We start from the raw sequence: 16,204 nt of genomic DNA on the forward strand, positions 1-16,204 counted from the left end.
TGTGGCAGCGTAAACAAGACTTGCACAATATCAAACCAGCCAGGATCTCACTGTGGATGGAAGAGGGGCTCGTGAAGTCCTAACCTTAGTTGAGGAGCTATTGCAATTCAAGGCTCCTGGGAAAGGGAGAGTCAGTTTCCTCAGGAATGAGTTCTCTGAGAGTCTCCCCAGGCTCCAACAGGTGGTCCACACCAGTGCATACACAGTAAGTGGATTCAGTGGGCTTGGGAACAGATCACAGGAACTTTGGAGGTGAAGTGGTTGGGGAAACAGAAGAGGAGGAAATTTGAGGAGATTTGATTAAGACACATTGTAGGCATGTATGAAATTATCAAATGATAAAAAGGGAGTAAGTAACAGGGCTTACTAGTAGGCTACTTGACTCTGGTATGGACAAGAGTGGTCATAGACAACCTCTCTCATGCGCACACAGACAGCCTATTTTCTCTTTGGTTGTTTTTTTTCTCAGAAGTATAAAAAACTTTTTCTAGCCAAATGTAGTAATGCCCATCTGTAATCCCAGCACTCAAAAGGCTGAGTCAGGAGAATTATCGTGAGTCTAAGGAAGGCCAGCCTCAGCTACACTGTGAGCGCCAAGCGAGCCTGACTGTAGAGTGAGACACTCTAAAATAAAAAGTCTAAAAATAATACAGTCTAAAAATAAAAAATAAAAATAAAACAAACCAGAAGTTTGGTTAGCAGTTAAGGACAATTGCTTCTCTTGCAGAGGACCCAGGTTCAGTTTCCAGTACCCCAAGGAGGCTCAAAATCTGTAACTTTAGTTCCAGAAAATCCAGTGTCCTCTTTTGCCTCCAAGGTACACGTGTGGTACACACACACAAATGCTGCCAAACACTCAGACTCATAAAATAATAATAAACATTTAAAATAAAATCATTTCAGACCTTTACAGCTTTCTACAAGCTCACAGTCTAATGTGGCCTTCCAGACTTAAGATAAACACCTTACCCATTTTGGCCTCTACCCCAAATACTGAACTTTCTGCTCACATTCTTTTCTCTTTGGACTAGGTCAGTGGTCCAGTGTGCTTGTGAACACTCTTGCTGTCTCTGTGTGTCTGTCTGCTCTCTGTGTCTATCTGTCTGTGTGTCTGTGTGTCTGTGTGTCTGTCTGTCCCTGTCTCTCTCTGAGACAGACTGGACTTAGACTTGTACTCCTATTTCAGCCTCTGGAATGCTAGCCTTCCAGCCCAGGCCACAGTTCCATGCCAGTGTTCTAGTAACAGGTCTCCATGACCCAGGGATGGTCTTCTTCCCTTCTGATTCTCCCTGGCTGAAACCAGAACACAATCTCTGAAATGCTATTGTGGGAATTTTTCTTGGAGTGACAAGAACTAATGTCTACTCACCCCAGTTAGGGCACTAGCCCACAGATCCAAGTAACAATCTCATCCAATCCAGCCCACTGAAGCAATGAGCTTACTTGGCTTGCCCACAGGAGCATGGGTGACCCCCAAATAGCTCTATCACTGCAAAGTCATACTCCAGCATGATGTCCACATCTCGACAGCTCTGTGGATGGAATCTCTCCTCCTTTCAGTGAATGTTCCACCTCCTATAAAAACTACAACCTGCTGAGACCATTTCCAGTTGTGGGGTGTCCCCACTGGGGTGGGGACACAGGAGGAAGTCCTAGCTGTCATCTCAGGTGAGGCTCTAACGATCTGCCCGCTCTCACCTCCTCTTAGGGAATGTACACAGGCAGAGCTTGTCCAGGACCTTGCAGGTAATTCTGGCTACACTCATTAGGAGTCTTTCTGCTTGAGGACAATCCACAACAGATACACCATACCATTAGTAGCTGCTTCTGTCCTGTGAAATAATGTCCCTGCTGACTGACGAGCTTGTTTTCCTTTCTTTATCTTCTTGATTGAGCTAATAAGATATTTTATTGGGAAAATATTTTGTCTTTTCCCCCCACTCAATTTCTTACGTGAAATATATTCCTGAATCACAAGTCTGTGTTCTCCAGGATGCTTTTTGCCCACAGGCTGAGATAAAGACTTTTATTTTTCAAGGATAAATTCTGTTGTTTGTGTCAGCGTCTGGAAGGATTGAGGAGAACACAGAGCATTTTAGTTACAATCTATCCCGTGGCCCTAGCACTCCTGCCTTCTTGCCCTCCCAGGCACCCATCTGCTGTTGACAAATGGACAACTGCGCTTTTGTTGGCTTGTGCCCTGCCAAGCTCTGCTACTCTCAGTTCTTAGCCCCTGGTCACCACCTCAGGCAGATGTAGTCACTTCTTACATTGTGTCCTCAAAATTCTTCCACTCCCCTGTCTTACAGCAGATTTTATGACTTATTCTTTTGGGGTTCCAAGCCAGCCCTTACTCTCCTGGTCACTCTCTTCCTTCAACACATCCTCTGGCATTCACAGCTGCTGAAAACTGTTTTTGGAGAAAACGATTGTTAGAACATGGGCCTGCACCTTTAGACCAGATCCCAAAGCCTGTATCATGTAACACCATGCAGCTTTCTCTGGGATAGGGTTAAGAAACAGTGTGTTCTGTGACTTGACAGCTTTCCGTGCCCCTTGTCACCTCTGCTGCGATGAACTAACTCATATGATGTAGGACTTCCTGCTACTCCTGAGGGACTATAGAATGATAGACCTTTCCTTTGTTCTTGGGGTGGGCCTGAGCCTCCTCACAGGGAGTTTCTCAGAGAGGTATCGTGCAGGCTCCTTTTGCCTCCTCCCACCATGCCCCACTCCCCCACCCCCAATCTCACTCATAATGGAACTTCTCCAAGTTTTAAAGGGAAACCTCTCCTTTCCTGTAAGGTCCCATCGTGTTTAGATCCCCATATGATTGTTTCGAATGTTCTCCCTTCCATCTCAAGGCCCCTTCGTGGTCTCAGCATCTTCTCTTTTTAATAAACTTTCCATCCAAAGGAAACCCTGAATTATGTGTCGGCCTCCTATTCTGAACTGACTGACACTATTATCTTCTTTTACTATTTTTAACATAAGTAAACAAAGAGATAAAGGACTAAAACTAAACCCCATGGTAAACCAAGTTTCACACTAAGTGATCTAAGATATGCCACCATCGGGGAAAGCTTACTTTGCTAGAAAGAGCGAAGGTTATATCCATGCTTGAAGCTTTGTGTGCCACTAAATTAGCTCTTGAAGGTCAGGTGTGCTTAATAATGGAGGACTCGAGAGGGCTGAGCATCCTGATGGATATGCGGCTCAATTTGTGACATAATTTAGACTGGAAGAACACCTGAGTTTAGTGAAGGACGTCTGTCCCTCACCACAGGGATTTGTGGCCATCCAAGTTCCAAAGATGGGTACAACTAGCAAACCCCAGGAGAGCAAGCAGACTATGTGTTAGGCCTTCTGACCAGCACTTGGGAAGCTGGTTGAAGGTAGGAAAGCCATCCCTAACAACAGAGATAGATGCCACAATCGTGACTTACATTTGGAAGTCAAGTCATTGCCCCACAGACCCTCAATGGAGGCTAAATATGGTCTAGGCTTCTAATGAAAGAGGACCGTACTGGGGTACCTACATTCCCTTAGGAAGACTGTTTCTTCATTAACATAGAGCAGAAACTAAAGCAGAGACAGGTTGAGTTAGGCTTTCAGTATGATGAAATCATGATAAGAAAGCCTCCCTCCACCCACATTTTTTCAGGATCTTGGCCACTCAGTCACCTCCCTTCCTCTGGCCATGCTGAACTCAGCACATCTGGTTCTATCAGTCCCACCCCCTGGGCCTTTGGTCATTTGATAAAGCTCCTGCTGCACACAGGACCTGCCTCTCTTCCTTATTCTAGTGTTCAAATACCGATGCCTGCCTGAGGCCTACAGCCTGTCTCACCACTCCATCGTCAGCTGCCTGGGCCATGGCTCCATTGTTCAACTTGAAGCTGGGTGAGTGTCCCTGCTTCTGTGGCTAATCTTGTCACAGAGGAGGCAAGTGTCCGGGGCTTTCTGGAGACATTATCAGGAGGATATTCTCCAATCCTGATTCAGGCATCTTTCAAAAGCAGTTTTCTATATATGGTAACTTATTCTAAACCTTAGAAAGCCCCCTAAATCCATATTTGGAGTTTGCCTCGACTGTCAGATTTCTGTCTATTTCCTTATATCTACACAAATTTTCCTTTGACACACATGTACAATTAAAAAAAATGACTGGATGTTGGGTAGAAGTGAGGTAGAGCAAGGAGAGAAAGGACATCTCTCAGGGGATCTCCTTGGCTAGCTCACAGTTACCCCTTGAGAGTATTTTGTTTCTTGTAATAAGACTTTGACAACATCTTTTCCCTATCTTTTTAAAAGTCTTTATTGAAAGAAAGAAAGTAGAGTTGCAAAATAACCATCTCTCATTAGTCTAATTAATCTAGCATCCTCTGGAAATGATTCACAGGGTTCTCTAATTTTCCCAAGGTCAGGCTAGATACTGGATAATCTAGAGTTTTGAATTGCAAAGAAACATGTATTGTTAGTCATGGCTCTTAACTGAATTTCTAGGTTACCATACTTCACTGAAGTTTTGCTCTCTGAAGTAAAGATGAAGTTAAAATCCCAAGAAGTTTTAAAAAGGATTTTGTATGTTGTCTGTGTGTTTGTGTGTATAACAGAGGGAAAACTTGGGTTGCTGGTTAACCTTATTTTGAGACCATTCCGTTGGCCCGAGTTGGCCAATCAGTCTAGGTTGGTTGGCCGGTGAGCACTGGGGAATCTCCCTGCTCTGTCTATCCAGTACTAGGACTACAAGTTCATGCCCTTCTAGAAGCCTTTTAATAATGTGATTAATATGTGATAGCCAATGATGTCTGCTGATCTGCTACTCTATAAGTGACATCCATTTTTAGTATCTTGATTACTGAGAGCATCACTAAAGCCCACACTGTATATGTCTGATGAAGGGTCTTGACCACATCTTAAACATCCCTACAACCATGCAGAAACCAACATTAGCCTTGCCTCTTGTGAATTACTGTTGAGCCTTCAAGGTCTCACCTGAAGTCTCATTTTCTTCAGAAATTCCTCAGATCTGTGACAACTGCACTCATCCCTCCAGTCAACAACGTCAAAAGGCTCCAAGTCATTTACTCACTGTGTCATTTCTGCTCCTGTGTGTCAGCTTGTTACGCTCCCTTTCCTTTTAATGTTTCCCTGTCCTGTGTGGGATGTTACACCATGCACATACATAGTGTAAGTGAGTTTTAGAAAGTTGTAATATACAAAGCCTCAGGCTGAGAGTGGCTTCACCGTGAAGATTAAGAATTAGAAGGTCCTGAAAACTATTTATAGAAAGAAGTATTTCAGGATTAGTCAGTGAGCTATTTGAAACTATTTGAAAAACTCTAGGCTGTTCCACCTATAGGGTTGCAGACCCCTTCAGCTCCTTGGGTGCTTTCTCTAGCTTCTCCATTGGGGGCCCTGTGTTCCATCCTATAGACGACTGTGAGCATCCACCAGTACAGGGGAACGCCAGGGGCCAAGAAGTGGGAGTGGGTGGGTAGGGGAGTGGGGGAGGGTCTGGGGAGACTTTTGGGATAGCATTTGAAATGTAAATGAAGAAAATACCTAATTTAAAAAATAAATTAAAAAAAAAAGAAAAAAGAAAAAAGAAAAACTCTAGACTGGTCCAAAGATATTTGCTCTATTGGGAAAACCCTATAGCATATAGGTGCGCAAATTACACAGTTAAAAGTCCTTGGCTTCTTGGACAACTTAGGGCTACCAGGTTTCACAGTGTGAAGGTGACAGAGAGTACGACTCTACACAGATTGTGTAGAAGGAAAAAAAAATCTCATGTTCCAATATGCCAGATTGGATTACACTAGAATTTTGAACTAAATAAATTGTTGCTCCTGGCCTGTTGATCTGAACTAAGTGTCAATGAACCACAGTGGACAAGCTGTAAATGACATTTATACTATTAAATGGTGGAGGAAAATCAAAACCAAAACAAAAAAAAATGCCTGAAATTTAAAATGATGTAGATAAAGAAAGATTTTGGGGAATCTGGCAACGCTCATTTGTTCACGTACACTTGGCTCCTCTCATATCTCAGGGGCAGGACTGAGCAGTTGTAACAGCATGCCGCCTACAACATCAACAATCTGTACTATTGGCTCTGTACAACAGGATTTGCCTACTCCCATCTAAATGCAGGGCCAGAAGCCATAACAGATTATGCTGTTCTGCCTTGCCCACCAGTGATTGTTCCCTGGCCTCCAGTGCTCTTTTCTGTGACCTAAAATCCTATTGTAGGCAGCTTCAGTTGATTGGTGTAAGTGACAGTGGTAGATACTGCCTGGCCCCATGTCTGGGGTGGAGCTGCAGTCAGGTGGAATGAACAACTAAGTCAGTTAGTTTGCTAAAATTGGCCTCTGTGGTTCCCATGGTGTCCTTTGAGGCTAGTGCCAAGAGAAGATAGCCATGAAGGGATGCCCTTGGAGGCTTCGTGCCTTCCACTTTCCCTTAAGAAGTTTGGCAAGGACCTGCTACACATGGGTAATTTGAATGAGGACTTTATAACCTTTCTTTTTTTTTTCTTTTCTCAGCCATCTTGAGCATTTTCGTTGGATCATGTTTTTCAGGTAAGGATTTTTTTTTTTTTTTTTGGTCTGTGCTTATTTTGTTTTGTTTCCCTGTTTGTTGAGTTCTCAAGAGGCTTAGGACTCTAGGCTTAGGACTGAAGAAAGTCTGTGGCTTCCTTGGCTGTGTAAAGGTTCAATCCCAAGTCTAGAGTCTACATCAGCCCATCAGCCTTGTGTGGATGGATTTTCAATGCCAGAATCTAAATGTCCTCAGGGTGATATTCCTGCTAAAGATTCTCTGTGGTCCTAGAAGTTCATCCAACATCCAAACAGGATAGGTCCTCGCATCAGGCCCCTTGTGGACTTGCCCAGAGAAGAGATTGCTTTTGTCTTTCCAGGTTCCCCCATCCATGTTGTTTTCCAGCCCTTTTGGTAGCCTTGAAATAGAAATGGTTCTTCTATGTAGCTTGTGGCTTGAATGGCAAAGGGAGGCTTAGGGTTCAGCCCCCACTGGCTGCCTCCTCAGGGAGCCTGTACAGTGGTGAGAACAACAGCAGAGAGTAGGGAGAGGGGGGCAGAGGGGAAGGTGGAGAGGAGGAACCACAGACTATGGTTTCAGTTTCCTTTACGATATCTCTGCATGCTCTACTTTGCTGGATGGTAGCGGCTTGACGAGAGATAGCATCACACATCATATGATGAGATATTCTGCCACATAAGTACACTAGATGTATTGGGGTGCTAACAGTGTGGTCCTCTGCCACATAGGAGCAACTTGGTGTATTGGGGTGCTGATAGCGCTGTCTCCTGCCACATAGGTGCAACTTGGTATATTGGGGTGCTGATGGTGAGATTCTCTGCCACTTAGGTATAACTTGGTATATTAGGTACTCAGCCAGATGCTGAGCCCATTTCATCTTTTTTTTTCTTAGCCTCCATGGTTGTTACCAATGCAGGCACTACCTGCTCTCTTTGCAGTCTCCCCTCATGCATGTGAACACGCACGCACGCACGTATGCACGTGTGCACTCTACTTTCAAGCCTTCGGCTAATAAAACTGAGTAAGGGCACTGGCAGGAAGGCAGGTGCCTTCTGTGTCTCCTCACTTGAGTTTAAATTTCCTCAGCTCAGATATACGCAGTTCAAGTCTCCACTTACCCCTACTGCACTCTTGGGTTATGCCATCTTTTCTGGAAACTACTCTAGCATTCTACTTCATAAAAAAAAATCATAAAACAAGAATTTTATAATCCCAATGAACTTACTAGCAGCTTTTTCCTGCTCTGCAAAATAATGCCAGTCTAGACTCTAATCTTAGATCCAATGACCTAAAGATTACCTCCACATAACTCTCTTGATTTATGTACCCTGATACATAAATGTAACATTCAGATGTTCAACAATGGGTACTTTCTTAGTTTTTTTTTAAAATAAAGCATCCTTCATTTATTTTCTGACAATTCCATATTTATAAACTATGTATCTTAATAATATCCATTCTCAGCATCCCCCTCCCACTTCCCCACACACCTTCAACATGCCCCACTTCCTCTTTCATGTCCTCTCCTTAAAACAAAAGCAAACCAAGCAGATGGACAACATTCAAAACATTAACAAAAACAAAAAAAATGCACTGAGTTCAATTAGTGCTGCCTACTGGGCTGTTAACTGATATCACTGGCTTGATCTTGTGTAGGTCTACTGACCGTAGCTCAGAAGACAGCACTTCACAGCGCTCCTCTGGCTCTTGACCTCTTTCTTCTTCTCCTTCCACCGTGGTTCCTGAGGTACAGATAAGATATTTTCTCCAGTGATCACCAGCCATGACGGGTGCCTACTGCAGAGAGAAGGTTCTCTGGTCGAGGCTGAAGGAAGCACTAATCAATGTATGCAAACACAAATATTTAGAAGGCAATTTGACAACATGTCCATTTACTAAGACATTAGTAATAGGTTGCTCTCTCTCCGTGGCCTATGGTCTCCCTAGTCATGGACTTTTGATAAAGCTTACAGGATCAGGCAAGAATTCCCTCTTGGAGCAGGCCTCAAATTCAACTGGAAAGCAGTTGATTATCCACATAACTTTCCTGCCGCTCCTGAACCAATTGGCATATTTTGCCTGGCAAGTCACCTTGTAACAGGCAAGGTCACCACTATTATACCACAGATGGCTTTCTCCCTCCTGGGGCCCACATTGTACCTTTTGGGACCATGAAAGCTAGCAGGGAGGAACTCTTCAGGTCAGTTGCAGCTTAATTTCTCTATATTCTGCAAACAGAGTCTGATGTGATTTCAGCAATACGTAATCTTACTTATGGTCAGTAGTCAAGAAGAATGACAGTAGCCTGTGCTGTTCAGGAGCCTCTGGGAGCTTTCTAGCCAGTGACTCTCAAGGGGGTATCTCAGACTGAACACAGATTTGCATGTCTTCTAGGGGGAAGCATTATCTACCCGTGCAGGGTACCTGTGTTCAATTCATCCTTCTTTCTAAAAAGTTGTATTTTTAATTAGCCAACAAAGTAGCAGATTTCCATAATGGTTCTTCATATAGCTTTGGTTTTGGTTAACCTACCCCATGCCTTCCTCTCTTCTGCCTTCAAGCAATTAACTCTACTTAAACCTTTAGTCTCCAGGATTTTTCCTGCCTCTACTTTTATTCTATCCTTATATCCCTTCCTTAAGACATCTTCCTCTTTCCCTTTCATGGGCCTTTTTAGCTTTCTCTATAAACACGCCAAATTAAATATACAAACATAAGCATCTTATGCTAGGGTAAGAGAGAGAACATGTGGTGTTCATCTTCCTGGGTCTGGGTTACCTCAGTATGACATTTTCTAGATCATCTGTTTTCCAACATATTTCCAATATATTCCTTACACAGTCCTTGGCTGGGGCTCATCTCAGCAGGTAAAGATCTATTGTGTATATGTACCACACCTTTATTCTTCATTGCTTTTTTTGGTGGACATCTAAGCTAATTCCATTTCCCATCTTATATTAGGTTTTTTTTAATGATTACATTTGAATTGATATCTTTAGTTTCAATTCATGATATTGCCCCCCCCAAAAAAAATAATAGAGCCTAAAAAGCTAGGCAGGTCAAGCTGGTCTTAGTCAACCATGCTATTCCCAAGTTGATTCTAAGTTCTGGAGTTTGTGAAAATTTGAGACAGTAGACAGTGGAAAATGCAATCCTCAGGAATTGGATTGTGCCCATGCAGGCAAGCATATTGGCCTCTTTTACGATCTCAGTCCTACAACCAGCCACAGAAGACCAGACCAAATGTGGTCTTATCTAATATGTTCGACCTCTCAGTTGACTTTCTGAAGATGTCCCTAACCCAGTTCTCTGCTCCATGACTCTGAGGCTATAGCAGACTAGGCAAGATTGTTCCAAGCAGTCACAAAAGCTCTCAGAGGGAATAAATCCCATCTTGTTCCTCATTCTTTTCTGAGTTCACAAAAACAATCCTGGAAGCATAGAATTGCTCACTGCTCAAGTCTGATAGGCTTGGTTTTGGTTTCCCCAACTGCCTTCTCTGCCCTACTCCCTAGTGAAAGGGAGATAGTTCATGTTTTTATACATAGAGTTTTAATAAGGAGATATAACTAAGTCCTTGATTCCTCAGAATCTATGGAGAGGAGGCTCTAAGGTGCCTCCCTCTTTCCCATAGATTCCTAGCCAATCCAACAGGGTTTTAAGCCTTTGAAGCTCTGACTGTTCTCCTGCTAGATCTCTTCTGAGCTAGGTTTTTGGAGAGGAACAATGTTGTAGGAAACAGCAAAGAGGGAAAGAGAGGAGCAGGAGGAGGAGGAGGAGGAGGAGGAGGACTAGGAAGAAGAGGAGGAAGAGAAGGCAGAGGAAGAGAAGGCAGAGGAAGAAGAGGAGAATGAGGAGGAAGATGAGGAAACAAAAGGGAAAGGGGAAGATAGCAGGAAATGGGGAAAGATGAGGAAAGAAGCAAGTAAAGAGAAGAAAGTTAATATGTTAACCTCAAGTCGTGTTCCACTACTACCTCAGTCCAGCTACCACAAGAGAAACTCAGGGGAAAAAACTGTAAAAATAGCATCCTCACACAGTTCTGGGCTGGGGCTCATAGTGAGCCACTACTTCTATGAGGAAGAGTTTTCCTTATCTATGAAATTGTGGGTAGACATGCATTGGTCCTCTCATTCTGACCACTTCAAGTCGTCAACCGGCTTCTTTGTCTTAATCATCAATCTGAAGAGGACATCAGCATCTATACATCTTGAAATGGCCATTCTTGGTAGCATACAATTAAGAGCATAAGCATATCCAGAAGTTTCTTTATGTCTCCTATTCTGATTCCAGCTCCCCATGCTGTTCGTCAAAGGTATTAAGGGTCCCAAACTGACCGCATATACCCCCATGCACCCCTTTGCTTCTCTGAGGCCTCCAGCTAATATCTCATCCCTTTGCAGAGTCTCCATTCAAAGTGCAGCTAGTGGGAGGTGCCCACCGCTGTGAAGGGCGAGTGGAGGTGGAACACAATGGCCAGTGGGGGACTGTGTGTGATGATGGCTGGGACCGGCGTGATGTGGCTGTGGTGTGCCGAGAGCTCAATTGTGGAGCTGACATCCAAACCCCGCGTGGCGCGTCTTATCAGCCACCAGCATCAGAAGAGCAAAGAGTTCTTATTCAAGGGGTCAACTGCAACGGAACAGAAGACACGTTGGCTCAATGTGAGCTAAATTACGATGTTTTTGACTGCTCACATGAAGAAGATGCTGGGGTACAGTGTGAGAGTAAGTCCGAGAGACTCAAGGGCCATTTTATAGTATCCTATGCCCCAGGTGGTCATTTTGCTAGTCTTTGGTTCCTGTGTGGACTTACACACAGTTCTACGATGACGGCAACACCATCCTTTCCCTTTACATGTTACATGCTCTTGATTGCAAGACTTGGATATACTAATAGCTATGATTATTATCCGTATTGCTTCTTCCTTTCTTTCCAGGTATACATGAGATCCAATTTCTCTTATTCGTGGACATGTAAACAAATCTGCACAGATATGTCAGCCACTGAACATTTGTTCAATGTGTCTGTGTGGGGCTGAGATGGGGTTATGGGAGAACTCATGAGGTTTAATAAGTGCTTTTGTGAACATTTCAATTCTCAAGTTCTATCAGCTTAATTGAAGAGGGGAAGATACTGGTGGGAAGTCAAAGCAAGTGCACAGATAGATGGACACAGGCATATAAATGTGCAATCAGTGCAGATGCACAAATAGATGGACACACAGACATTTTCCTTCACTGTCCTACATAATTAGCTTCCTATGAATTAATGTGAGGTGTGTGTTTTCTCTAAAGGCTGTGGTTTAACTACAAGGCTGCCTCTGTCCCCTTCTTTTTGTGTCCCTGCAGGCTTTATCATTAGAGAAAAGATGAGCTCTCCCCATGCTGAAGTCTCCTATTTTTTAGAAAAGTCAAGGTTTGGGAACATTAGTAAGGGATACTTGACTTTTGCCAACATAGAGCTAAAAATATATTTTGACATTTCTGTTAATATGTGTATTTACTAATATTTGGTGCTTTTTCAACATTAATCTATAATTATATAATATAAGTACATATAATATACATAGATTACTGTAATCTATATTATATAAATTACATATAACATACATTTTATATTAATTTGTAGTGCCTTTAACTGTGTCTTGTGAGGAGAAATTAGAAGTTGAATAGCGGTTCACACTGTTAATCCCAGCACTTGGGAAGCAGAGGCAGGCAGATCTCTGTGAGTTCAAGGCCAGCCTGGTATACAGAATGAATTCCAGAACAGCCAGGGCATAGAAAAACCCTGTCTAAAACACACACACACACACACACACACACACACACACACACACACACACACACACACACAAATATAAAAAGAAAGAAAAGAAAAGGATAGGATAGGAAAGAAAAACTAAACTGCTACAGAAGTGAGTATGAGTCCTGTGGGGACTTAACCACCATGTACTATGTGGTACTTACAACCATAACAGCCAAGAGCTGAGCCATGTGTAATCAGACTCCCTTTTCTGAAAAGACTGTGTTCGGCCATGGAACAAACATTGCCTCTCCTTTTCTTTCCAGACCCAGACAGTGACCAACTCTTCATTCCAGAGGATGTGCGTCTAGTAGATGGCCCAGGGCACTGCCAGGGTCGAGTGGAGGTGCTCCACCAGGCCCAGTGGAGCACTGTGTGTAAAGCAGGCTGGAACTTACAGATCTCAAAGGTGGTGTGCAGGCAGCTCGAGTGCGGGCGGGCATTACTGACCCACGGAAGCTGCAACAGTAGTACTCAGGGCAAAGGACCCATCTGGATGGGCAAGATGTTGTGTTCTGGACAAGAAGCAAACCTTCAGTCTTGCCTTTTGAGTCGTCTGGAGAACAACTGTACCCATGGCGAGGACACGTGGATGGAATGCGAAGGTAATGGCAGATAATGATCCTGCATCATTTATCAGGTTTATTCACAAGTGCGGTTAAATGGAAACCCAGGCAAACCATACCTACGAAGAACTACTCATGCACTAAAGGCCATTGCAGAGTTATATATTTGTATTGATTGCCAGTTATCTTAAGAATAACTCCCTTTGCAGAGGGAAACACTTAAAAATTGTGTATTGTGCAATCATACCATGGACTATGCTAGAGAATGCTGTAAATACAATATAACTTCTGAGTTCTTCCGCCTTTAATAACCACTAGAAATTCATTATATATCTCTAAATAATATATTTATAAATAAAAATTTATGTAGATATTAAATTTTTAAAAAAGAAAATGAAAGTATTCTAGTCAGGAAAACAGACCTAGCCACGGGGATTGGAAATATATGAAGTCTTATAGAAGGAGCAGCTGTCACCAAAACACATGGAGAATTTCAAATGTGCTGGCAGAGAGTTTTGGTGATCACGTACATAATCTTATTTTTTTCTCTCTCTCTCTTCCTTTCATCTTTTATGACACTGCCTTCCTCCTGCAACCTGCAGATCCTTTTGAGCTGAGGCTGGTGGGAGGAGCCACCCCCTGCTCTGGGAGGTTGGAGGTGCTGCACAAGGGTTCCTGGGGCTCCGTCTGTGATGACAACTGGGGAGAAAAGGAGGACCAAGTGGTCTGCAAGCAACTGGGTTGTGGGAAGTCCCTCCTTCCATCCCCCAAAGCCCGGAAAATCTACGGGCCTGGGGCAGGCCGCATCTGGCTGGATGACGTCAACTGCTCAGGGAAGGAACAGTCCCTGGAGTTCTGCCGGCACAGGTTGTGGGGGTACCACGACTGTACCCACAAGGAAGATGTGGAGGTGATCTGCACAGGTACATCCTACTGACCTGCTAAAGTTGCACTTCAAAGGGATGAAGTAGGAAGAAAGGCAGCGGCACTCTGTGGGTCATGGGAATTCCTTCTGGGCTGCAGAGCCAGTGGAGTCTTTACCCGCGCTGTACAAATCTTAAGGGATAGGACCCAGGGTCCTAGCCTTGTTTTGTGTTTCTTTGGTGTGGGGGAGAGGTTGGTAATGAGTAAGGATATGTTTTTTATAACACAGTCATTGAATGTGAGAACAGGAGGATCCATGCCCTTACAGTAAACATGAGAAAAGTCAGCCAATGTAGAGTTTCCAGGACCGTGAAAACAACTTTTAAATCCCACTGTAGAACCTAATTGATTGGTCTTTGCTTTCAGTCCCATTAAATCCTACGGTAGAACCTAATTGATTGGTCTTCGCTTTCAGTCCCAGATTAGTTCTCTGACGTGACTCTGAGCTTCAAATCCTAAATTTGAGCTAACTGTAGAAGGCAGCTTGACCGCACTGTTGCTACTTCCAAAACCTTATTTCTAGAGGGGATATAAGGAGCCCTGGGGCTGGCAGGGAGCTCTTTTAAGAATGTCTGAGAGCATTTGCCAACGAGTACAGAATGCCAGCCCTGAACCATTGGCCTCCTCCCAGGAGCAAAAGAAGAAGAGCAAAGGAGGAAGGCCAGCGTGAGAGGAAGTCAATGTTACCCTGATTCTAGCTGTAGGGCTGCAGCCCAACTGTGGGGTTAGGAGGGGAAGGTGGCTATGCAGAGCTCCTTGCTTTAAGCAACTAACTCTAAAGTGAGCTGAGAACTGATTTTAACCAAAAAGGTGGAGGGGGGAATAGTTAATGCCCAGAAAACAATAGATTTGGCCACATTGAACTGTGTACTCTCCAAAAATCTCTGAAATTCAGACAAAAAGACTCTTGTCCCATTAACCTCAAAGGTTTTTGTGAGTATATAAGGCTAAGACATAAATAGAGTCAACCATCTTTCCCCCTGCATTCTACATCTATGGATTCAGAAGTGTCTGAGAAGCAATGCTATACCTGTACTGAACACACAGACTTTCTTTATTGCTATTCCCTTAATAATGCAGTGTGACAGCTATTTATACGGTAGTTGCATGGCATTCGGTGTTATAAGCAATCTGGAGATGATATAGAAGGATGTGTTTTGGCTTTGTACAACTGTATGGGAGACTTTTGCTGTACCCGGGGATTTTGGCATTCCTGGAGATGCTGGCACCGGTTATCAATGCAGAAGGCGACCTGTACTGTTTGTGACTCACAGGGTACATAGCTGTTGTTCCTTTGGAGTATAACTCCAGTTTTTGACCTGTCTCATATCACTGTGGAAAGAGTTACACATGCGGCTTAGCTCTTTCCTATTCTGGCCCTTGATCTGCCCCCTTGGCCAGTTTAGCTTGAGTGGAACTAACCTTTCACGAGGTTCTAACTTGGCCCTCACTGCATTTTTCTCTTCTCTTTACAGACTTTGATGTGTGAATTGGATCCCTGCTTGTTCAGTGGGCCCTCATTCTCCCAGTGGTTACATCAGGCTGTGGGCTTTAGACACCTCTCCCTCAGCCTCGCAAGAGTCTGAACATTGTGTTCCTATCTTGATCTCAAGGCTACACGCCCCATAATCACCTCAAGACATGAGCTGCTGAGCTCCCATGCTGACCTTTCCAGCTGCCCTAGGCTCACTGTTCACTCCTTGGTGACGCCCCCACCTTTACTGTCTCTCCCCAGCCTGCCTGCAACTCTTGGGCCTGCCAGAGTGAGCAGCTGTACAGGCCATGAGTAAGACACAGCCTGTCTGTGAACAGCACTGAGGATGTGACAACATGAGGAACACTTGAGAGGGAATGTGGGTAGACAGAATCTTGGAGGCGGGAGAGATAATACAATTGTTTAAATGCTTTTTAAACTTTGTAACAAGTGAAGTGATCATAATAATAACACTTCACTACTGTGCTTCTCTCAGAGAAAGCAGCAGGGTGGTTTCCTGCAGCCCTCAAATGTTACCTGTTGAGTTCTAGATGTTTACCCCAAACCTCCATGTTTAAAGTTTGATGTCTAATGCAACAGTATTCTGAGGTGGGGCCTTAGGGATCTAACTGTATCATGTGGTTTGATCCCTCAGTCTTTATGAGTGGATTAATCACTGGTGAATCCCCTGGGAGATGGTAGAGACTTGAGGAGTTGGGACCTAGTTGGAGGAAGAAGGTCGTTGGAGTGTGCCTTTGGAAGGGGCTGTTTTGTCCACAGCTTGACCACCTCCCTGTGTAGATGAGTCGCTTGCATATCTTCGCTACTGTGTGTGAATTATGCTACAATAAACATGAGTGCTCAAGTA

The 16,204-nt window shown here is 43.9% G+C and overlaps 1 protein-coding gene across 1 annotated transcript; it reads left to right on the top strand.

Moving 5' to 3' along the window:
* The first annotated feature begins 3,755 nt into the window (after window positions 1-3,755).
* Cd5l (CD5 molecule like) lies at window positions 3,756-16,204 on the top strand. The gene is made up of 6 exons (XM_021158078.1): window positions 3,756-3,903; window positions 6,552-6,587; window positions 10,971-11,294; window positions 12,639-12,977; window positions 13,541-13,861; window positions 15,338-16,204. Exons 1-6 carry the CDS (start codon window positions 3,876-3,878, stop codon window positions 15,349-15,351), a joined length of 1,062 nt encoding a protein of 353 aa, XP_021013737.1. The 5' UTR covers window positions 3,756-3,875; the 3' UTR covers window positions 15,352-16,204.

The sequence above is a fragment of the Mus caroli genome, chromosome 3 (genome assembly GCF_900094665.2).
Source record: "Mus caroli chromosome 3, CAROLI_EIJ_v1.1, whole genome shotgun sequence".
Lineage (NCBI taxonomy): Eukaryota > Metazoa > Chordata > Mammalia > Rodentia > Muridae > Mus > Mus caroli.

What these genes read in the sequence shown, in the direction of transcription:
- Cd5l (XM_021158078.1), top strand. Translation starts at nt 3,876, where the DNA reads ATGGCTCCATTGTTCAACTTGAAGCTGG. An exon ending in ATTGTTCAACTTGAAGCTGG is followed by an intron (nt 3,904 to 6,551) that starts GTGAGTGTCCCT and finishes TTCTTTTCTCAG; the next exon opens with CCATCTTGAGCATTTTCGTT. An exon ending in CGTTGGATCATGTTTTTCAG is followed by an intron (nt 6,588 to 10,970) that starts GTAAGGATTTTT and finishes ATCCCTTTGCAG; the next exon opens with AGTCTCCATTCAAAGTGCAG.